We start from the raw sequence: 25,667 nt of genomic DNA on the forward strand, positions 1-25,667 counted from the left end.
TTAAAGTTATTGGCTACAAAATACACACTGGAAAGTGGAAATTTAAAGTAAAAACATCATAAGTAACAAAAGCCTTTCATTTAAAAGTTGATTTAAACCTATGCAACTGCCTTTTTTTTTAAACTGCAGGTTTCCAGTCTTGGTCCTAGAGAGCCTCCAAATGTAACTTTTATGTGCCACAAGCTGATCATAGCTGTTGTGATTTTACTTTTATGTTTTGCTTGTGTGTTTGGTACTTTTATGGGAGAAGCCGAAGATGAATTTACACAGTAGCGGACAATAAAGTATCTAGATTTTTTCTTTTGTTTGCCCTCTCATACTAGACTCACTACTCATTTTTCAGCCAGCATTACAAAACTGATGAAGCCACATAAAAACGAAAAAATAGGGAGTGTACAGTTTACAGTGAGTAGTGAATTGCCTAGACCACAACGGACTGTAGACCAAAGAGGCTTGTATCGCAGGAGAGATTGTAATGCCTATATTCCTGTAACTGTTAGTTGTGCTCCATTGCACTTCTAGTAGTTTGCATTCCAGTAGCATTCCAGTAGTCGCCATGCTTTTTTAACATGACCAATCTAGTATTAATAAGTACCAGTAAAAGTCAAAGTAACGAGAGTTTCCCATGATCTGTAGGATGGGATCTCATACGTTTGACCACAAATTTTTCATTATTTCACTGCACTCCTGGAGATATAAATGTCAGCTTAAAACAACCAATTCTTTCGGTTGTACAGTCGTTTATTCATGTCCAGTGTTCCCCATTTTTTTTTCTAGTTCACATTCTTGCTACTTGCATATAATACGCTTGTCTGTTTTGGCACACGTTTTGCCCAGTCTAATTTTTTTTTCTTTAACAGTGTTTGCTAATCCACTTCAAGAGTCTATGCATTTTGACTATATTTACTCAAAATATTTCCCTTCTATTTAGTTGAACTGTCTGCGAAATGCAAGAAATCTTCCTGACATTATCAGTTCTGCAGCACCCCAAAGGGACTACTGAAAAGAAATAAATGGAAACAAGGAGAATGATATTTTTATTATCAACAAAATTAGATATTGAAAAGGTTCTGTATTTTGTAACCATGGCAAATCAGCAAAGAGGATGCTTGTCGCCCTACTGTGTTGCAGTTTGATTTATTGGTGGTGATTTAGATTAGTTTGTCTTCCGCTTCCCATAAAAACCTTACCACTGTCCCTGAAATGTTTTGTGTGTTTTTGTAATAGCTTGTGCTTATGAAAGAAAATGGATCACGTGATCATACCTTTTTTGACTCCACATAACGTTTCAACATCATAAAACGTAGGTACTCTTTAGTACTGTATAATGCAAATTATTGGAGCCATTGAATGGTTTTGTATCTTTTATCATTTATTTTTAAACTCCAGCTTTTGCAGGACAAACCCCCAAAAATGACATCTAAGAACACTAGGAATTACTGATGTTGTGTGATGTTCCTTTAAGCCTCTTTGCATTTTAGAGTACTTGCTGTTGTCCGCATAACTGTTCTTGCATATTTTTATTGATGGTATTAGAAATTCAATATTTGCTTAGTCAGGATCTTTTTTTTTCTTTTACACAACAATTACATTGTGGGTACAAGCAATGATAACTGGTTGAAAATTGTCACTTACAGTTAGTAGCCAACTTAAGCTATATTCTTTAGCTGACATACGGGGCTGGAAAGACTAGCACAAAAAACAACCTAGGCATTTGTAAATTTTAACCTCATGAACTCCAGTCACAGAGATTTCTCTATTGATGTGTTTACAGAAGACCTTATTTTTTTGTTTTTGGTCACAGCATGCTATAAACCTTAATTTCAGGTCACAGTCTTCTAATCTAAACATTAGTTTGCTTTTGATGGACCTTTCTTTTAAAATGCCTGTTAAAAAATGTTTAACTAAAGAGTATTTAAAAAGGATATGTCATAACATTTTTAAAAATCTATATTATTAGTTCCTTTCAATTTTAATTCAAAACCTGTTCTGCACCGTCAGCCTCATTGAAATTACATCTGCATGCTAATATCTCAGTTTAATCTGACAGTGAAATAAATACTTTGGACTCGGATAAGACTTTAAAAAATCGTCTTTTTTTATCATACAGTAGATGAAACTGTTGTATTAGCCTAAGAATGAGATTTTATAGGGTCTTCTATACTCTACTGCTTCTTGTAGAGTGATTTACTCTGACTGTCAAAAATTAAAATCTTTTTAGTCTTAGCAGCACACTAAATTTTTTGGCCCACATGAATACTTGTGGAAGGTATGTATAAGAACGTCGTCTGTGTTGCTATGGAAACACTTCAGGCTACAGAGTCTTCAGTAGCCATGGCCACAGACTAATGATACTGAATGATAATTTAGATCACAGAGTGCCCTTATCTGAAAAAAATCTTCCCCGATTACAAATACGGAAGAATAATGTTCCCGTTGTTTTTCCATGAATATTTGTTAGGATAGGTTATTGGCTTCAATTTTGAGTATTATGTAACTGTTGCAACCAATCCTATTAATGTGATGTTCAGTATTTTACCAGTACCTATCTGCTTTCTTGGCTTGTGACACAGTGTTTTCTTTGTACGGGCAATTAAGTTGTCAAACACAATACTGCTATCATGTGAGATTTGAAACAAGATAGCAAGACATAACCTTTACAAAATAAAGTCTGGTAACGTCATATTTCAGCAATGCTATGTATGTTTTATGTCTGTGGAATAAAGTAATTTCATGAATGACAAGACTTATCTGCTTATTTTATATCTTCCTGCATTCTTGATGTGAAGAATGTGTATGTGGAAACAGTCTGATTATTTCTAAAAGTCTTAATTGTGCTTGTTTTTCTTGTTTAAAGCTTAGAATATTTAATATCATAGTCCAATCTCAAAACAGTGATATTTGGTCTTTAGAGCTGTGTGGGTGCCTATGATCAGCAATCATGGGTTCATTTATTTTTTTTAAATGGCCCCTTTAATTACTTTTTGTTTCATGGTATGTCTGCTCCATGATTCACTATGATCTAAAAACAGTGCCTTAGACTGCAAAGACAAAACTAGTCAGCAGTGCCAGTGAAAGATTTATAGACGTGTGACCTGGTCTTACATGAGAAGTTGTGCCTTCTTGGGCACTAAATGATTGCCTGCCAGAAGGGAGTAAATTGAATCTGATTAATTTGAGGCAATACTGTCGGATGTTTGAAGCGAATCATGGCAAGGTCATAGAGCTGCAAAGATAATGGCAGAGAAGCTAGAGCTTAACTATATGAATGTAATATTCATATATACTGTCACCCTACAGTCTCCTTTTATAAGCTGACCTACAGAAGCATTCAAATCTGGGTTTAGCACAGTGTACAATATATTGAACAATGTTTGTCCACTTCTAATAATGATGCTTCTGAAAAAAATCAGCTACATTTTTATTTCATTCATTTCAGTTCAGTCGTTTGCACAATTTTTTTTTTCTTGAGGCTGGTAAATACAGTAGAACCTTTGTTGTATATTGATGTATATTTTGGTGTACATAAACATTTGAACTAGTCAGATGACTGAGACTTTCTTAGAGGCTAGAAATGTGACTTTCTGTTTTAAGCAAGCAAAGCTAAATACAATACAAATGAGAATGTGAATAAATTGCTGATATAATCTTTGTTTGGCTGTTTACAAAACAAAAACACAAAATGAGAGCTTGAATTTAAAGGGCATAGAACATTTTCTCAGTGAAGCATTTTGGTGCTGTGCCCATTTAATAGAATCACGTTGTGTCATTCACCAAACCGCTTCATACCATACGGTGTCGCGGGAAGCCGGAGCCTACCTGGCAAGCAACAAGCACAAGGCAGGGTACACCCTGGATGGGCCGCCAGTCCATCGCAGTCTAATAGAATCATCATCTTAAAATATCACACTGTAGTGTAATGTGACATGATGGTATGGTGTTCAGAGATGCTAGCCTCGGGTTTAGGCTTCTACACACTGGGACACTTCTGTGTTGAATCGGCAGGTATCCCAGGGTTGGTATAGGTTTTCTTCACACTTTTTTTTTCCCCCCCCCCACAGACAGGCTATTGTAATGATTGGAATTTCCATGAGGAGCAAAATTTCCCTTCCTCCCTAATATTCCTGTCTGGATTAGCTCTTTTACAATGCCATTCCTGCATATTTGAGGTAAAATTCAGGTGGCAATAATGATTTTACAGACTGTGTGTATTATACTTCAATGACTCAGATACATTTGCAGGACCACACTTCTAGAAATGTTCTTAATATGCTGAAGAGCACGAAATTAAGACAAGCATCTTCATTACCACTAATAAAATTAGTGAAGATGTGTTCTAGTGGCAAAAGAGGTGTATTTGTTTCTATAGTTTAATTGGGCAATTAGTGTGTTATCAAGTAGAAAATTATTCGATCTAAGATTTCTACATCTGTAGTTAATTTTACAATTGTGCAGCTCATTTCGGATAAAGAAGTAATGGGCAAAAACAGGGATTTTGTAAGATGCTTTAGCGGATGTAAAGGACGACAATACCTTTATAAAAAGAACTGTCAAATATTTTGCTGGCCATTGTTTGTAAGCTGATGCATGAAATGATATTGAACCCTGTAGAGGTAGCTCGCTGACCCACAGGAAGATGACAAACACATAGTTTGTTTTTACCATTGTCCATAGAAACCGGATTCCAAGTGGAAGGAAACCAGGAAAATGTATTCATTTTTCACTAAGGAACCACAGCTGTTTAAGGCTACACTTCCTTTACATAAGATAGTTTCTGTTCTTATTGTGATACGTTTAATATCTGAATTATTTACTTTATTCCTCAAAACCCTGTAGCAATCTTTTAACTTTTGAAATGGAGTGGTTGAACGGTATCTATTGACTGTGTGACTGAATTCAGAGAAATTAAAGCATGTCGGCTCTTTGCAGAAGAAAAGATTGAGATGAATTTTGCATGTTCTCCCAGATATTTGTTGTTCATCTGGGTGCTCCGATTTCTTTTCACCTTCCAGACATGCTGGCTGTGTTAATTGGTGTCTCTAAATGACTGTGTGTTTGCCCTGTGTGAAACACTATGCCCTGTATCTGCCAGGTTAGGCTTTAGCTCACAGTAACCCAGAAGATGGAGTGGCTATGAATTTGCACGGATGGTACATATCATTTGCCTTGGCGAACCATGACATTTAGTAATGAAGGAACAAGTAAAGGTTTATTCTATGTTGAAAAGTGCAGAAAAACGCAGCGTTTCAGCTGTGCGGCCTTCTTTGGGTGTGAGAAAAGAGGAAAGTCTGCAGCTAATAAAGTATGGGAGCAGCTTGGTTGCTTTATTAACTGCTGACTTTCCTCTCTTGCTCTTTTCAGCATGGAATAAACCTTTTTATTTGTTCCTTTACAGCCTATGCATGCTGACACAGCTACCTACTGTACTTGAACTTTTTGGTAATAAAAATTTCTTTTTGGAAAGAGAATTAAAAACTCAGTATTGCATTTGAGTTCCTTATAAATTAAAAGAAAAGCATCCTGGGAGACAAAACTTTATGATGGATATTCAAGGTCTCATTGATCTTGCCACATTCTAGTTTTCATTAGGGGATCATTCTCGGAAAGAAGCTTCCACAGTGCCTTTTTTTGTTCCACCGTATCTTACGCTGAAAATATTTTCATTTGCCTTCTGTTGTGTTTCTTGTTGTATTTGATTTTGTATTCTAATGGCAATGGTGACAGATGTCTGGATGCCATTAAATAAGAACTGATGTTCTGCAGCGATAAGCATTTCTGTCTCGGTATCACAATATTCTCATCTGTACATTCCTTTGTGCAGGAATGCATCCAGGATTCCAGCTTTTCCCTATATACTACTCATGAGCTTCTTCTGTCAGTTCTAGGAATAATGAACATATAAATTTTGCAGAACAGTTGAATGGAGGGGGAAAATTGTAAAAAAAACATTGGACTTATTACTCAGCTCTACATGGTAATATGGATAGATGCAAAAAGCAGCATTTTAAATGAATAGGTTTGACAAAAGGCCCAAAGTGTCTATTCAAACTAGTACCCTTGCTGTGCAGAAAGTGCACGAGCAACACTAAAAATACACAGTAAGTGCTATTGGTTCTCTTTTTTGATGCATTTTTAATGCTTGCCAGTATTTAATGTATATATTTTGAGTGTAATGTGGCTTGTTGCATCAAAGTCACATACAATACAGTATTTTTGACCCTAATGAAGTTTATTATTTGGTAAGGCCTCAAGCTTTCCACCTTTACAGCCTTCTGTGCTTTGTCAGTGCGTCACTGGTTCCTGGTTTCCTGCTGTGATATAATAGACTGGAACGGTGGTCAAGCGAACCCAATTAGTGGCAAGAAAAAACAGGAACTCATTATCACTGACTGTGGGTGTGAAAAAAACAACAGTGGACAGTCATGTTGAGGTGGTGCATCTAAGTATGTTAAGTAAAGTTAAGAAACTAAAGTTTTTTTTTGCATTTTTTATGCTTTTCATTTCTTCTCGTTTTTGCTCTGTTTATGGGAGAGTAATTATTTAGCACACATTGTTAAATTGTCATATTTGTTTGATATTCCCATAATTGATCCAGGGCTGCTTTGTTAAGATGTAAATAGATGGGTTGGGAAAAAAATCTGTGAATCACTGCAAGTCTTAAATAGTTTATGAGGAAATACACAACTGTGTTATCTGAGACTGTGCTGTTTCACACACTGTCTCTCGTGGATTCTTGTTTACAAGAGCTAGGATTCTGCTGCCCAGCTGGGCATGGCTGGCAGTCATTTCACAGAAAAAGCTCTTAAGAAATACGCTTATCATGTCAGGCTTTGGGACTGGCCTGTTTAAGTCTCCAAGGCAGTCAAGCTTGTATTAAACAAGTTCCTGAATCATTTACCCAGGGAGATGTCTAGAGATTAAGGTTCTTAATTTTGAAAAATGATCATCTGTGTAGACAAGATATAACCAAGACCATTTTTTAATTTAAAAAAAAGCAATGAAGTCGGATATGCATGGCTGAAATTAATTTGGAAAGTGTACAGTATTTTTGCAGAAGGACATGAATTTTCAGCAACATTTTGTAAAACTATATACATTTTAGATGTATTTTTATCTAAATCGGGTTTCACTAATTTGTGTCCAGAACTTTTTTTTGCAGATACACATACTGCACCCGACATTTTCAGTGTGCATCCATGTTTTTATCAGTGCATTGCTTCTTGAGCCCAGGGCTGTTTTTCTGCTTCATTCCTGTATAACTGTGGGGCTAGCTCTTTGATGTATTTCAAAACGGAAGAAAATCTCAGAACCTTCTACATTATCTACCCAGAGGGTGATTTGGGTCTGTGCATCGGTATTATCTGAATTGTGTTAATGGTTTTGAAAAGCTATCATTCATTCAACTTGATGGTGTCAAGTTTCATAATGAAAATGTACCTTGATTCTTTTAACTATGATTTTTATTCAGTGTCTGTGTTTAAAATATTTGATTAAGTCCGTTAGACCTGCATGGCCTGGTTCCTTTGTACATCAGTATATGCACTTTTGTCCTTTTATTCCTTTGTCCAAGTGATTCATTACAGGATAAGTGTTCTCACCACCTCGGTTAATTAGCACTTATGCCTTTTCGTTCTGTGAAGGAAATTGTAATATTGTTGTTTTTGTGAAAGGATAATTAAAAATTTCAAGCGTGTTATTTTTTCCAAACTTAACAATTTGCTTTTCAAAGAAATGTAAACTGACAAACTCTTTACAAGTTCCAAACATTTTTCTAGCATTTGCAACAAAGTGTTAAGTTTCCTTGTTGAGTCGACTTTTTCTTTCCTTGTTTTAGTATGAATTCAAAGTAAAGAACATTAAGAAGAAGAAAGTAAATATAATGGTGTCTGTGGATGGGGTCAAGGTTGTTCTGCGAAAAAAGAAAAAGGTGAGTCTCTTAATATTTTTTGTTACTTTTCAATAGTAAAAAATAATTTGTGTCTATTAGGACTGGAAAGTAAAACTTTGCTGGCAAGTCAGGACATTCAGTTTCCCTCTAATGCTTGATGTCTTCATGTTCTGCTTGCACACATTTGAAAACGATTTACTTGGAGGTATATTGTTTTGGAGAGACCTCACATATTCAAGATGTGACCTCTGTTCCCATTGTCTTCTTTTCAAATATCCGGTGAGGAGGATGTTAGAGCCTCTGGTTTGATTAAAGCTGACACATTTATCTAGCAATATTGTAACCAAACGGGAAGGGGAATATTGGAATTGGATGACTGTTCTTAGTTTACGTAGCTTAGAAGCAGCCATCTGAAATTAAGGGATTTAAGAGTGAAAGTCAAAGTGTGACATGTTAAAGCTTAAAGCTTATTGTGATTGTTGTGGCTTCAGAAAACCATAATCTGAAATACAATTAAGTGAAAATGAACTTTATGATTTTATTCCCTCCTGATGTCTAATAATAAGGTGCACATGAATATGAGGTGTTGCTGTTCAGTAGACCAAGAATGTGTACCTGCATACAGAAGTATGTTGCCATTCCATGGCTATACAATAGAAAAAAACAGTTATCTCCTTGAACTTTAAATTTTTAAGGACTGGACAGTTTCTTTAAACTTTAGATGCCATTTAGCAGTAATGTGTTTTGACATTTAATTTAACTCTTTGAAGAGGAAGACTAGTAATATTCCTGGATGAAGCCCAAGGACATAAGTTCTAATTAAGTGCCTCAGAAGTATTAAACAATTAAGATGGCACACATCAAGTATGGAAATCTCTATTTCATGTTAATGATGAGGCTAAAGGGACAAAGTGTTGACCACTTTACCTTATTCGAATGAATTCCTGTCCTTGCTTTATTGGACTTGATTGTTGGAATGATTGTAATGCTTCATTAGACCTACTGTATAAGGGCACATACGGTATATATTAATTTTTAAAAACTGTCTATTGGATACTCCTTGCAGATTCATTAAGTAGTTCTCTTTTTTTCTACTAAACCAATCTCTTTATTACATTGTGATCACCCTATCAGATTTCTACCTTTTAATAGAAGCTTTAAGTACAAAATTGAAATGTCATCAATAAATGTGTTGCATCAAAGCTTTAATTCACCCTTTGTCAGGAATACTTAGGACACAATACAGATCAACAAACCAATTTTATGGACTTCATTTGCATAAAATTTAATATGAGTTGTGCTTAGCAGTCTTCAGCATTTTAGATAAGGCAAACTTTCTCGTGGGAAAGCTTTTTATTTGTGTGTGTCTGAAAATGTAGATGTTTTGTCTGCCTTCTAATGCCATCTACTCATTTTCTGTTCAACTATGGATTGTGGGGGAAAACTCTTATCAGTATTTATAGAAGAGTTTGAATTTGCCTAGTCATAACTAGACATATTTATAATATGTCAACCATGTCTATTTAACAATTATAGCATTCAAATGCAGCCCAAAAAGCAGAATACAGTTAAACTTTCTATAATATTATTCAGATTGACATTTCGAATATGCCAGTATTCTTTGTTTTTTTAGTGTGTTCAATTATATTCCTATCCAAGTACATTCTTGTAATTGACTTCATTCTCGCACTCCCATTAAAGTAAGCCTTCTTGACCAGATAAGGTCCGATGATGGAGTTCAGGTGAGGCAGGGAATCAATACCCCCTAAGACTTTTATAAACTGAGTAGATTGGGGGTAAAGCACAATTTCAGAGAAGGATGTCCTCTCGGACCTTATCTCACAGTATTGGGTTTATTTACCATGTTACTTGTAGATGTAGAAATGTAGTGTAAAGTTTCTAGTGGTACTGCTTAAAACAAGCTGACAATTGTATTGATTTTGTGAGCGAAACAGTCTTGATGCTAATGTTTGCAAATCATTTATATTCCTCAATTTATTAATTGTATTAGTTTTCCTAATCCTCAGTAATTTAAAATGATTTAATTAAAGTAGTTATTTAAAATGCTTCCTTAAAAAAGGACTAAAATTGTATTGAAAGCCTAAATTTCAGTAAACTCCAATTATAGAAAATATTAGTGGTTTAGAGGAAACATTTTTTGCTCTTCTGCACTCTGTTTGCTTGGGAAATATTTGAACAATTTCTTCACCACAAAAATGGTTTTTGTTTGGTGTTGTCCTTTTGGGTTATATACACATTGGTCTAATCCTTGTAGCTTTCCATGTTTTCACAGAAAAAAGAATGGACATGGGATGAGAGTAAGATGATGGTGATGCAGGACCCTATTTACAGGTAATGGCTGCAATCATGGTGACAGCATTTTGTTGACTTAGTTCAGTCAGTGTGACAGTTTTGTGAAGTAGTACTACTGTATCTTGTCAGTCATTACTGAATATCAGAATCGATCAGATTTTTGGTAATGATTAAATGGATTATTTTTCCCATTGCTTCACATAAAACAGTTGTTGGGTTGCTTTTGAGTCTTCACAGAAACCATAGCAGATGCTGTGAGAATTTTCACTTGTAAGTTAATTTCGGATAAGAGATTCCCAGGATAAATTAAACTTTACCCCAATGTGCTCAGAATACCCTTTAAAGTCTACTAATGTTTGATTTTCTAATGTTAATTTCCCTTTTATCTTTAAAAAGTAAAATATTTATAAATATTTTATTTGCTTTGCAAATTAAAAAAAATTCAAAAGTAGCATCTGCTAACTTCTACTTTTTGGGGGAAAAAATCCTATAAAATTCCAAAAATAGGAAAAAATGAAAATTAATGGGACATTCTCCTCATGTTACATTTGTCTTTTAAAATGCAGAGTAATTGCTCTAGCTTCAATGATCAGTCCCATTGTGGGCTATTAATAATTAAAAACCAAAAAACCTTCCTTAATGTAGTTTCATTATTTTGTATTGTTGATATTAGATTATCTTTCTATTACAGTATAGAAAGCAATAACTTTTTCACCATGTAAGTGATTCAGTTGACGATAAACAATTTATTCACCATTGTATTATACGATACATTGGCAAGGCATTTCAAAAGATAGCATCACGTTCATCTTGTAGGCAAGTTTAGATTTCTGTGAAAGCCACTGAAAATATTTAGAAGGTAGGTGGACATTTTGTTTGTCCTGTAGGGATATTTATGTCTCCATAAGTTGATGGAAGTGAAAGCTGAACTAATGAGATGCTATGGTAAAAATTCAAACCACAGGGTTTTAAAGTGATTGCATACACTCTTTGCTGAAGCTTTTCAGACTGGGACCCTTCCAATTCACTTCATTGCAAAAGTGCAATCAGCTCATGCTCTTTGATAAATAGCAGAGTCAATATAACAGTTCAGGTGTTGGTTGCACTAAATTACTGCCATGGAATGGCTTTTAAGGGACACAGTTTCAGATGCTTCACACTCTACAATAGATATACAGGAAAAAAATAAAGTTTTTTAGGCAGGCTGTATTTGTATTTCTATAATTATCTTTTAACACCTTATTGAGAGATTTCAAATTTATATTTGCTGCAAAATGCTAAATATAAGCAATATAAGGAGAATTTGTGCAAATGGTATAATATTGCATTAAATGTTAAGAGTAAGAGTAGTATTCAGTGTAATGGAGGTTATGATGGTTCTACTTCATGCAGATGCAATTTTACTTGTCAAAGCTTGAAATGAAGAAACAGCTAGGAAATATGAATCCTTTTTCTTGGCAGCAAAATTGATTGCCAGATTAGCCCACTTAAACAGCAATCTGGAGAATTTTTATAAACAGGTGGACTTAAAAGATAAGACACAAATACCCAGTAAGATAAAAAAAATGAATACAATAGGTAAAAAATCCAATATTTTCTGATACTGTTTTGATATATGGGATTTACAAGAAATAAGAGTGAAGGACAAATGATCCACAACAGACATCAAAGTTTCTAGTAATGAAAAATAGTTTACTAAGAACTTTAAATTCTTTTTTTTTCCACATACATTTGAAGACAACAAGTGTAAATCTATTATTGATGACCATTATTTTTGTTTATTTTTTGTGTGCCTTAAATCTGACAGAAAAGGCCTAATATAATTCTTGGCCACATCTTCTGGATACCATCCAACAGGCAGACCCACATTGTCAAATGTGCTTCGAAATCTTATTTTTCTTCAAGGCCTATGTGCCTTTTAATTATCATGGAAGGATCCTCCTCTTAGGAAAATGTTTTTAAAAAATTACTTACTAAGATTTGGTTTTTGGGAGAAATAGACTGCAATAATTTCCTCTTAATGTTTTTGCAATCGTTTTTACTGTGCTTTTAAGATTCATGTCTCACAACCTACAGAAATGATAGGTTTCTAGCATAGTTTTTGACATAATGGAAAAACTAGCAGGGTAAATTCTTAAACTAAATTGAGAAACATTTGTAGCTCGGATAACTCATTTATAGATCTGAGTTGTGGCAGGCATTTTGACTAAAACATTTCAATTTTAAATTTATCACAGAGGTAGCCCAGCCCTTTAGTATCTTTTTGTTTTGATTTGTTTGAAGATCATGATTTTGCTCCAGATCTCAGTCATTGATAATTTGCTCCTTCTGTTGGGTATCTGGCCATATACTGTCATGACAGCTGTCCTACAGCATCCTTTGGGTAGCAGTTGCCCTAGGAAACAGTCGCATTCTCAGGAGAGCTCACGGTTTTCAAGGGTTTCCTGCTCTGACCAGATCCCCTTTTTGTGATCCATGTTAATTAGCAATTTCCTACTTATTATTCAGTTCCTGGTGTTCTATTTAAAGCTGAGACGCTGCTTTGATGATCATTGTTCACTTCGTCCTGGGTTTTCCTCGCTGTCAGTACTGCTTTCACTCTCCACATATCTCTGCTGAGCAAGACGCTCCACACTGCACAGAAGTTGCACCCCCAAGTCTCCCCTGCAAACCAATTTGGTCCCCTTTTTCAAGGGGGCTCGCTATTCGGTTTCTCCCATACCCAAGGCTCCCCGTTTCCGACCTTTGGAGCAATTTCGGCTTCAAGCCAGCACTTCGCTTTGCTTGCCAGTTTTGCCTTTAAGCCAGCCTTCGCTCTGCTCAGCAGTCTCAGCGGCCTCAGGCCTGCTCTCCATTCTGCACTTATTCTTTTCACTGGTCACTGTGTCAACACTCAAGCTTGCCAAACTGCACCCCTGGCTCTCCTGAGGGCTGCCCTTCAATGCCCATTCAGTTCCCTTGTCAGGGGTCTCGCTATTCATTTTTTTTCGGTACACGAGACTGCCTTTTTCTGACTGACTGTGTTTAGCAGCCTCTTTTTGCCAGGGATGCAGTTAGTTGGCTTCTCCTGGGACCGACGTGCCTCTCCATTTCTTTTCCATTACTGACCGGTCTGGGCTGATTAAGCCTTGCTGGCCAGTAATCAATTATTTCATTACCACTTCCTTTTACTTTTCACTCTCATCTCTTGTGCTTGAGTTCCGACAAATTACCACCGCAGCTTTATTCAGCTACAACATTGCATATACACGCTGTACTAGATACCTACAAGATCTTTTCTGTCAGTTAGTGAAGTACATGCTTTTAGAAAGTGAACAAGAGTGAATCCGAGTAAGCATGTAGGCAGGATGATTGTCATTTTGGGTTTGCACAGGGCTTAAGGTTTTAATGAAACTATTGTATGATTTGCAGTAAAATCATTTGAGGGTTTTACCAAATAAAACGTTTGGTTATTTCTTGGTAGAGAAATAATGAATAATTATAAAGAATTAAAATAAAGTTAAAATAAAGTATATAGTTTAGCTGTTGCATTTATTTACAATAATTGAGAGGTTTCTTGACATGAATAACAGTTGCACTTTACTTGTATAATAAAGCAATATGGTCAATATTGCAACACAAAGAAACTTCATATGTTGTAGCTTCAAAGAATTCTTTGGTCAAATCTGTTAAAGGAACTCACTGTAAACTTGCAACATCAGCTGATCTACTGTATTTGGAACATGTAAATTCTGCCTGCTGGATATACTGTAGTAGGGAGGGGGTGAATTCTGAATAATACATTTCTTTACTTCTCACTCTTTAAAAGCTTTTCAATTTTATTTAGGTAACAACCTGAAATACTTGAATCATAAGGTGTAATCAACCAAGTCCATATCCATATTAAGATTTCATAGCATTATTGTGGCATGTTCATTTAACATGGGTGCTTGGCATACTATACAGAAGACTCGGAGACCAGTTCAGAGAACACGTCAGGGCTGTAAAGATTAAAGATCTCTCCAAGCCCATTGTTTCTCATTTCACCTCTGACGGCCACGACCACTCTAATCTCTCCGTCTGTGTTCTCAAAGACGGTTTTCCAAACTCATACATCAGAAAGACCACCGAAACTAAAATTATTCTGCAGCTAGGATCACACCTTCTCCCTTCTCTTAACGACAGACTACTGTTCTTTTAAATTTTCCATTCATTGGAAGTTTCATTTCACACCTCTCTGCACCCATTCTGACTTCACACCTCTTGATTGGCCTCTCTTTCTGTCCCCTGCTCCCGCCTCTCACTCCTCCTCCCTCCCAACCTTTGTTCTCCCGCTACTTTACCTTTGCCTACTGCCCTGTCTCTCTCACACCTGAAGAAGGCTCCACGGCCGAAACGTTGTGTTCTCTTTCTTCTTTTTTTCAGCATGGAATAAACCTATTACTTGTTCCTTTGCATACTATACAGAACTCCAGAATAGCACAGATTTCCAACTACATTAGCAATTGGGCAGACACAGTACCTAATTTTAATTTCTTCATGGCAAATGCACCCATGCTTTTTTGGGGGGTGTTTCAGTACAATTTCCCCTGTCAACATTTGCAGTATTTCTCAGATGAAGTTCAGACTACTTCCAGAGTAGTTGAATACTAAATTTTGAGTCAAAATATAAATAACTGGCTTGATAAGATGATTACTGCCAAAGCCCTGAGATCTAATGCTACCCTTTTTTTAAATGTGCATTTGTGAATTTGCCTCATGTTGTAATATAAAATAATTACCCTAATAACTACTTTGTATTTAGGTGTGAAGTTCTACAATTTTGCTGGAATTGTTCTTGTCATAGTTAAACTGAGATTTTGTAGTATAATTCTATAAATTGCAAATTGGGCAATTAACACAGTTGCTTTTAAGTGCTAAATGTTTCGCTTCCTCAAAAACCTTTGCTGATGTGCCATAATAGAAGGCAGAGCAGATTCCAGTGTTCTGTCTGTGAATGAAAGTCTGTTTAAGAATATCTCAGTCACTTCTGCTTCAACTGCTAAATTGAGACCACCTAAGTAGTCTGTAATTCTATCACCTCTTGCTGCATGGTTTAATCTGTAAGTAAAAGTAATGAAAATATTTTGAGTTTTCAGAATCTCAGAAAATATCGGACTGATAAGTTTGACTGTTGACTTCAATGGAATTTGAATACTAAAACTCTAGCCCATTTATTTTTAACATAATATACCAGCTTTTCTTCTATGGAAAAAAGGCAATATTTCATTTAACCTCATATGTAGCTGTATTTTTTGCCTTGAATTCGGTTGAAAATTGTTTATTAGAATCACATACATCTGCCGCACTGTTTATAAACAATGAATGAGTTCCTAAAAAAAAATTAAAAATCTTTGAAAGTAGAAAGTTAATTGGGTGTTTCTTTATGAAAAGTTCTGCAGGGCTTTTTTTTCTTTAACTGAAGGATCAAATGTACAAGGAGCCACTGGGGCTTCTGTTTGGTTATTTGACCTGGAGTTTTCTATTTGACTCACTAAGTGTCGTGAAGACAGTAGGAATTCCATAATGGCGAAGTGGTATCTTTGATCTGAGTGTAAATGGTGTAATTAAAAGGAGATTAATGGAACACGTCAGCTCGGATTAATTCCCCTTGCTCACTGCCAAAGCCCTGCTGTACATCTACGAAAAAGGAACATTTTGAAAGAATCCAACTCTGTCTGTGACCTTCTCATTTGAAATAGCAGTTACTGTGTTAATGTTTTCCTCTGTATGTGGGTGTCGTGTTCCTGCTGTAGCAGTGATCTCAGAATGTTCACACCCTGATAATGGCAATGTGTTGGTAAATATGTATTTTTAAAGATAAGGCCCATGAGAAGCCTAAACAAACCAGACGACTGGTTCCATTGAAACATTAAATATGACTAAATTTAGAGTGTCATCTGTGTTATTTGTTTGATTTAAACAGATAAAAGAAATATTGTTCAGAAAGCACAAGTTTTAAGAATAGTGATTTTTCTTAAATCGCAGTTTCCTTAATCATCACTTTACTTTTGGCAGCAGGTGTGGGAATTGAAAGACAGGCATGTGAGGCACTGCAAAATGTTTGTAATGTTGTTGAACTTTGTGGGGTGAGTGGTTCTATATTCAGAATTTTAGTTTATTTAAAATTTCAGCAGTTTGTAGAATTTTAAAAATCTAAAAAGTGGAAGGATTTTCTTTCAGCAGTGCTTTAAAGATGCATTTTGTATGTTGATTTTATTGCTTGTAAAACAATTCCAAGCTAAGGCAGAGTTGTAAAAATAATTAAATCCGTTTTAAGTTCATTTGTGATTGTATCATTGTCATTGACAGACTAACCTTATTCTTGACACATTTTCACAAATGACTAGTAAGTTACATTGTGTGTTACAAGTGATTAAAGGAATCAGTATGTATTTATCACAAAAAAAGTAAATTACACAAATGTCATGAATTTTGGAAATAATTGGATTTGATCTGCTGCATGAACAGTTCCATTTTTTTATCATTAGCTAGTGATTTCTGAGAGTAGCAAATTGTGTTCTAAGTAAAGCACTGCTCTCGAGAGTCATTTATTTTTTTCAGTAAAATATAGGGATTTTACTGTAGCACAACAGTTGGTAAAAGGAGTTTTTCCACCAAAGTGAAAGATTTTCATGGTGTGTTGAGGGATTTTGCCACATTTCAATAGCAAAAGATCACTTTATACCATGATTGACTTTTCCAGTTTACTGTAGGAATTCATATATATGAAAGAAGCCCTTGGAATTAAAGGTACAGAACACTACTGTGCAAAATGTTCACATCTTTTGCATTTGTTCTACTCTTTTCACTTTATTTTTCCTTCTGTATTCAGAAATACAATTCAACATGTACGTCTTTTGACAAAGCTGTTTTAACAGCTCAAAAAGCAACATTTTAGCTTTATGTAGTTGTAGTGACAAATACAAGATGTTAATGAGCAATTCCAGACAGCCCTGGCAAATAACACAATCTCAAATGTCAGATTTGATTAGTAGCTGTGATGGATTAGCTGCTACAATGCTTCATGCTGGCTGCTTATTTAACTTTATCAAGTATTTGATGATTCAGATCAATATGAATTAAAGATGGATAAGTGACATACTTGGGTTCTTCTTATCCAAACCAGACTTTAGTCAAAGTTACATTAGTATAAAGTACTAGTGGTAGCTTTGAGAATACTGAAGCTCATAATAGGCATGTATTATAATCTGAGATACAATTTATATCTAAGACTTTCACACAGCAGTATACAGTATGTCTGGTGAAATATCTCTCCACATATGTAGGCCATATTTAATTATTGCTTTGCAAAATGAAACTTTTGAGAAAACTAAATCAATCCCAGAAAAAGTATTAAATAATAATGTGCTATGAATACTTCATATGCTATTGATTTTTTTTTTACACCCTGATTTGTCTGTAAGAAAATTGCTGAAATGTAAATCACTAACACTGAATCTTCTATCTCCTGGCCAAGCATGCAAAACAGTAACACTTGTTTCTATGATGCACAGTTAAAACAATCTGAATGACCTTGGTGAGTTTTTAACAACAATGATTACATTTTATAGCTATTTCAGTCAAAACAATAGTTCAGCTGCCATAGAAATTGAATCTTTAGTTGCATTATACAGTATAGATGTGTGCACATGGGACATTCCTTGTTGCTTCTAGGGTTCCCATCTGAAGATTTAGATATGAAAATATGAGAAATATTTTATTTAAATTTATGTATATTTTATTTTATTTATTTAAAATTAAATTGCTAATTTTGTTGGGAAGCTGGAGATGTAATCATACATGAAATACATCTTGCATTGGAGTGATTTTAAGCATCTAGAATATTTAGAATGTCAGTACTATGAAAGCTTCCAAATCTTCTGACTGCCCCTCCAAAAGGGGGTATATCTGTAAATGTGTATTATTCAAATTAAATATTTAGCCTTGTTTCAGAAGAAAGAGCAGATCTCCATCTTCAGCTACACAAAAAGCAAAATCTTATGGTGGGGTTTTGGAATTGAATAGACACAGAATGACCAATATGTAGTTGAGCATGTCCTGTCCTAGAAATAGCCCTGTACAATAGGGCTGTACAGTGGCCCTGCTATAGGTAATTTATGAGTCTGGGATTTTCTGCAAAAAAAGGATTCTCCCATGGAAGCCCGTGAAAAGTTAATTGGAGACTGTGAGCATGAAACAGCCATTTATGAACAACAGTGGTGATTGCACTCTAAACATTGGTCATAATTCCCCTATGCTTTTGAATCACACAGAACCACCTCCTGGTAAAGTCTGTCTAAATTGATAAGTGGTAACTGAGTGGAAAGTTATAATATCTTCAAAGAGAGTATAGCTTGCGGCTACAAAATATCCTGTCTTCAAGACAAATGGATGATGTTCAAGGAGGTTATTGTTATAAACAAACATACATCAGTTTAAGAAGTATCTGAAGTCATATGTGATCTGTATAAGCAAGGTAAACAGTGTGTTCAAACACGCATAGTATTTTTAAATATTGTAATTCAGCATGCTCCTTACACAGTGATTGTCACTTAATGTTTGGCATCAGCCTATTTACTGTCCTTTTCCCCAACCCGAAGCTATCCCACTTAAAAATATTGCAAAATGGAGTGAATTTGTTAAACTACTTTTGGTAGCCCACCATATCCTTCTTTCTTTGAGTGGCAGCATTTCCCTTTAAATCACAGAAAAAAAAAGTTAATAAAGACACATTTCATGTTATAGGTCCAAATATTTTTCCAGGTGATTTATCAGCAGTCACGTTCACAACTGACCCCAATTCCCAAAAGTCCAAGTATAAAACATCTCGACTGGTAAGAAGCTGGCTTTTGAGATAAGAGAGACAATTAACGGATAAAATAGTCTTTCGTTAGATCTCTGTCAGTGTGCAGACCTGGGGGAATGAGGTCACAGCTAATTGTCACTCGTCTGCTTCCATTTCAGCAGCTTCGAAGTCAAATTTTCTTCCCCTTTTCCATCCTTCACATTCCCAACAGACGTGTAATTAAAAGGTTATCAGAAATGGTCTCAATATGGTTTCATAGCTAAAATTAAATATTGCGGCTGCAGGTGTCATAGGGAGATATAATGGATACTGCTAACACTCTTAAGTTAAAAGATTTTCCTTTCTCAAGAAAAACCTTATTGTTTCTTATCAAGTTCAACATCTAAGATGAGAAAGCTGGAGCATTATGGAACATTTCTGGAACATTGTGCCCTGCCATGTTTCTGAAAAGGATTCCTGGAATCCTTCGAGAAGTGGCTGAATTAACCGTTATTAATCAAACTAACATGATGGGTCACGTTCATGTTCAATATTCCTATGGATAGTTAGATGTTTATACTGTAGCAGCCCTTGAAATAATTTCTTATTGTATCAACCACAAATGTTCCCTTGCTATTTACAAATGTGGTGTTTTTAAGCATAAAATGAACAAAGGTGATATTTTTTGGTCCAGTTGGTATTTTTTTACAAGCACTGTATTTTACAGTGATATAGCTGCTTATTTTATTGTCTCATAAGAAAGCTATGTTACAGTGCATAGCTTTCTTATACGATAATAAAATAAGCAGCTATAACATGAATTTAAAACCATCCCTTCTGTCTTTTTAAACTCAATTTGAAAGACCAGTGGAATAATTTAAAGTTCTGTAATGCTGCTAAGCGGATGTTTTCTGCACCGTGTACCTCTGTATTTAAGAACCTTGTAATCCTTGCTTTATGCTGTCGGAAATCTTTAAAATCCTCTTTCATCACAGACCTATAATTGTAATTGCACTTCTTTTCATTCCTACAGACCCACCAATGAATTATGATTTTTAGTTTTTAAATGCTAATACATTTTCCAGAGTTTTGTGATCTGCATAAATGTCATTGCATACATTTTAGAATTTCTCAAAGGGTAACAGTTTTGCTTTTGCATTCATTAATTGCTTTATGTAAATCACTATTAATACTAGTTGAAATGAAGTCAATAATTCATAAATATTTTAGAAAGGTAGAAGTAAGATATGGGCTACTGTCTTAAAAATCCTGCATTGGGTAAAAGCTAGAAAATCCTGTGCAAAAGCTGAGTAAATGTGTTCCTTAAACTTGGTAGTGAATTAGTATGTTGGTTTAATCAGAATCCAAACAGATTATAAATCAAATTCTAATACTTTTCATCCCACTGTACAGGTTTTAGTTATAGTCAGTCATTAGACATCTTTAGTATCTTTAAAAAAACAGAAATGTTCAAATCTACTAAAGATGGATACTAGTGTAAAGAAAAGTTAACTTTTCAAATGAGGAATTATATAGCCTTAGAAGACAACTTGAACCGCGTCCTTGGCTACTGCCCATAGACGGCATAAAGTATCCCTTTGACAATAGATGTACTGATGCTAGCCCTGAAAGAAGTAAGAGCCTATGTGAACAAGGACTGAGAGAAAGTATTAACAATGCAGAAAGGATTATGGCACTTGTGCACTCTGACAAGGCTGGTGAAAATGCTTATCGCTTTTGAACTTGGACAAACAGCATTAATGTATACTTGTCACTTGTCAGCAGGCAGGACAGATTTGTTATGTCAACGGTGAACACTGACAAAACAGCAGTTTTACTGGTGGGCAGCAAATGTCAGCTGGAAAAGCTGGAGAGCTTCACAGTAATCAAGGATGGCTTCTCCATTCACTCATCAGCCGTAATCAGGATTGTGAGAGTCAAACTTGATCCCTCATGTCTTTTCAGCACCTACATGAATTTTTTTTGTTCCATCTTAGGCAGAAATTGCCTAATGTGGGCAGCATTTCTTTGTCCAATCCTGAGTGCCTGATTCATCAAGGCTTGATTTTTTTTTAAAACTCTTTCTGTGGGCTCCCTAACACTCTCATTTATAAATTGCAATATATCCAAAACTCGGCAGTTTGACTTCTAACTCACACCAGACCTTGGCAGCATATCACTCCTACACCTAAGAATCTGCATTGGATGCCTATGAAATCACTTATTCAGTACACTATCTTATTACTGACCTTTAAGGCTTTTAGTAATCTTGCTCCATCATACATCTCTGAACTCCTCCATGTTTACACTCCCTCCGGAAGGCTACATTCAGCTGAGGCTTGTACTTTGCTCCCTGTAACTAAGACTAAATCTTGGACTTTTGGAAACCATGTCTTTTCTGTTGCTACTGCATTGTTATGGACTGCCCTTCCTCTGACTCTGAGACAAATTCTTTGATTCTTTTTCTAGGGCCTGTGTCTGAGTGCCCTGCATTTAATCCTGTATGTTCTTGTTTGGTTTTTTTTCTTTTACATTTTATTTTCATTTTATTACCATGTACACTGTCCTTGGGTTTGTAAAGGTGCTTTATAAATAAGTTGTTGTTGTTGTTTTGGTAATTTTTCTCATAAACACTGAAACATCCTTGATGTGCAGTTGAAAGTGGGTTAATTCGCACTTGTTTTTATAGATATTTGAGTAAGGCTACAGAACTAAGTGTCTTTGTATAGCACTTTTTTTAGTGATTTGTGTGCTCAGGCATACCACACTTCTTTCCAGTTTAATAACATTCTTGGCAACCTCTTTGGCATTAATTTTGGTTTAAGACTCCAAATCTGTGCAGGGGCAGCTTGCTTTGTCTTCACATTAAATACCAATTCTAAATTTAATTGTAAGCCTAGACATTATGGCGAGCTAATTGGTATGACTCATCTTGTAGAATGGCAGATGAAAACTGTTATAATGAAGATGTTCTTAGTAAAAATATATATATACAATGGAAAGACATTTCCATTCTTCCCCTTACATTTCTTTCTGTGTAGTGTATAACCATTTTGAAAAAAGCTGTTTTAGGACTTAATAAAACCCATCTTTTCATTGTCTATCTAACCACTTTATCCAATTCAGGGTTTGCGGGAGAGCTGGAGCCTATCCCAGCATGCAACACAACAGGCACAAGGCAGGATGCAGCCTGGATAGGATGCTACTTAAAAAGACTTTTAATTGACATGTAGTGGCTCAAATACATTGCCTCTATTTGGAAAACATCCAGCCCCGCTAGCCAGTTGGTCCAGTATAGTATTTTATTGATATTTATTTTACCAGAGGATGACATTATAAATCTCTCTTTCATTTCCCAGGAGTGATAATAGTTTGCTCATCCTAGATTTATGCTTTTTTAAATTAAGGATGACCTTTGCTATCCTATTCTGACTTACCCTGTATAGACTCAAAAACCCTATGAGACAAACCTGACTGCAAGAAAACAAAGAATAAACATCAATATTTTACCAGTGTCAGTGAGTGTATGCTGTGCTATAGACCATTATCTACAAAATACTTTCTGCTTCAAATCTCTACAATACATTTGAAGTATTTTTCAAATTACAATAAACAGCTGTCTGATAGAAACCAAATTCTAGACAGTGTGGTGTTTTCATTTAAATTGAGATCTTGAGATGCACTGTACTTACATTAAATGTATGGGTTTTCTTAGCACTTGGTACAATTATTTTAAGACACAGAATGAATAATCAGAGAAGTCATCTTGTAGCTAGACCTTCACGAGTATGTATTTTTGCACTGTGAAAAAGCTTGTTTCAGGTTACTGTTTTTTTTTTACTTTTAAACAGTTTCTAAATAATATATTTTTACAAAAACATTTCTAAATGCCTTTTCTATTTTTATTGCCTTTTTCTTCCTTTTTTTAATTGTATGAATTCACTTTGGTATGTTTGTGTGTAGGAGAATAAACGCATTGGAAATTATGTCATCTTTAGTAGCATATCTGCACTGACAAACTGCTGACTCAATACTCTGGGCATCTACACTAAAGGAAGCAGTGAATTATCAAATGTCATTTTGTTGAAAGTATGTCTAATATAATGTCTAGCTGAAATAATGGACTTGGATTGTGTGTGAAATTCTGCAAACTGTAAACCAGCCCTGACCCTTGATTCATTTACTGTACTGTAGGTTAGGTTTTTGTGTCTGAATGTTCCAGTATAAATACTCATGTCTCAGTAGCACCACAACTCACTGCATCTTCTTTACTTGAATGGAATTTGCTTCTCAGGTTCCAGTGTGTCAGATAAATTTACACTCTTTTGGTTACACTGATTCTTCTGTTTGGCAGCAAAATCTGATTAAATAGACATTTGTTTTAATACCAAACAGTCTGCTTTCCCATTCTTCATCATTACAGTGTTGATAATGTTTTCTCCTCTTATTTTGAAGGAGCTGAGGGTTTTGTTACTTGGTAATGTTATTTTTTAAATCCTTCAATTCACTGGGCACATTCATACTCTCGGCTTGTAGAAGACTGAAGTAATAAAGAGCCCTGATTTTTTTTTCCATCTCGTCTTCGGAAAGTCATGTAAACTTCGAGACAGTGAGGGCTGATCCAGGGAGAGCCAAAAGCTGTAGCCCCTGCCTCTGGAATGTTTTTATGTGAACAACATTTCATTTCTAACTTTCTTTAGTGAAATATAGATTAGCTCAGCAGAACTAGTAAGTGAATGAAACCTTATCTGATCAAGTGTTGTTCAGAGAGAAAATGGGTGCTTTTGCAATTTCACAGTACAGATGACTTTTTCTGATGTCAAAACTTGCTCTTCACCTTTGTGGGATCTTTCCTACAAAACTTTACTGTATTGGCTTTCTCAAGTTAATACCCAAAACACAGAAGCTAAATTATTTTGTTCAGCACAATACTGTTAGAATACAATTTAATACCCTACAATTTGCCTTAGTTCTCACCCTGTTGTTAGCTGCCAGCTCTTAGTTTTAATTGTAACATTTATGCTAGCTTTAACTCTCACACTAGCCCTAGGGAGAAAGACTACAACAAAGGTTGCCTCTCCACATTGTTTTCTAGTTAAGGTTTATGATATCAATTAACGCGCTCTGTTTTTAATTTTCAGGATATTCTATGTGTCTCACGATTCCCAGGACCTAAAAATCTTCAGCTACATTGCACGAGATGGTCAAAGTAACGTGTTCCGCTGCAATGTCTTCAAGTCTAAGAAAAAGGTAAGGTAAAATATGTAGTGTTTTTCAAAAGGCTGTTTTTCAATGCAGTGTAAACAAATCAGTTTTGTTGTTCTTTTTGGACATCCTGCTTGAAACGGAAATTTGCCCTCTTGTGGTTATTCTTGCATAGTTGAAACAATGTCATGATCTCTTCCATAAGCCTCTTTTTTCCCATGTGCCACATGCTGCTTGGTTGGTTTTCTGATCTTCTGCCAGAGGCTTTTTTCTAAGATCGTCTTTGGACTGTAGTGCCAAGCTGCAGCACAAACTTAGAAATTCTGGTTTTCTCAGGACTTTGTTGTCCCTGAGAGCACTGGACAGGTCCTAGCACTTCTGAACAGAGATTCATTCATGTACATTCCAGAAAATTTAATTTTTTAGTATATGTAGGTTGCCGGCTTCTCCCTTTTCTTTCTAAATTTTAAATACATAAAGATTTTGTATTTTTAGAATATAAGATGATAATGTCTGTGTTCTTAAACAACAGATCTGTTATAAAACCTCTATCAGGAAATGACTAAGTTGAGAGGGGTGACCAATTTTTGATTAATTCAGGCCCTGACTCTGGTATCTAGGAGACTTCAATCATGCTGTTGCAGAAACTGAAAGATGTCATGTCACTAACTTAATATTTACTTTACCATAGTATCAGTTAATCTGTTCATAGCTTTTGCAGACACAGTATTAAGCACCTTTTCTCTCATAGTTTATTGCCAAACATAGAAAAGTTGGAATCAGCAGATAGAAGCAGGTAAATTTATGACATTGCAAAAGGTCCCTCTTACTGCTTATTTCCAGGAAAGGTAACACGTAAATAATAATGAGCATGAGCTTACAGGACTCCTTTACATCTTCCCTGAGAGACTTCTAGCACACAAAAAAATTGGCTGTGGGAATAAAATTTATTTTGGCGTCTTTAGCAGGGCATGTTACCATCACCTCAAAAAGTTAATTAGAATGTTAATACTATTTTGGGACCTGGTCCTGTCAATTTCCTGATTTCTGAGTCTACATGTTACTTGGATATCATTAGCAATTTAAGGAAGAAAAAGAAGGAATGTGAAAGTTACTTGCTGCCACGTTTGCAGCATTAATAGTGGTTGAAGTGTAACTGGCAACAGCTGAAAGAAGTGTCATTAGAATTCTATCACCAAGATAGAGTCCAATGAAAATTAGTGGACAGTGAGGGCTGTTCATTATTCATCTACATTAGTCTGGAGAGATAAAATAGAGTAAGAATAAAGAAAAACAGATTAAAGAAAATTACTTCATAATTTAAGCCTCTTTATTAGTCTCATAATTTCTGAAGTAAATGTCTAGTCTGTGAGCAATCATGATGTTTCTTTTATTGCCTGTCCTGGTGATTTGTGGTGTATTTGTGAAGCATCTAACTTATGTGCTTGACTGGTG

At 35.4% G+C, this 25,667-nt stretch overlaps 1 protein-coding gene across 1 annotated transcript in view; it reads left to right on the forward strand.

The window, feature by feature from the left end:
- Positions 1 to 25,667, forward strand: part of nos1apa (nitric oxide synthase 1 (neuronal) adaptor protein a) — a 115,269-nt gene that overhangs the window by 37,042 nt on the left and 52,560 nt on the right. The window contains exons 3-5 of the mRNA XM_088926852.1: positions 7,835 to 7,927; positions 10,182 to 10,240; positions 24,149 to 24,257. Coding sequence (XP_088782978.1) covers positions 7,835 to 7,927; positions 10,182 to 10,240; positions 24,149 to 24,257 — 261 coding nt within the window. The remainder of the gene's footprint in view (positions 1 to 7,834; positions 7,928 to 10,181; positions 10,241 to 24,148; positions 24,258 to 25,667) is intronic.

Source organism: Atractosteus spatula, chromosome 11, assembly GCF_055471065.1.
Source record: "Atractosteus spatula isolate fAtrSpa1 chromosome 11, fAtrSpa1.hap1, whole genome shotgun sequence".
Lineage (NCBI taxonomy): Eukaryota > Metazoa > Chordata > Actinopteri > Semionotiformes > Lepisosteidae > Atractosteus > Atractosteus spatula.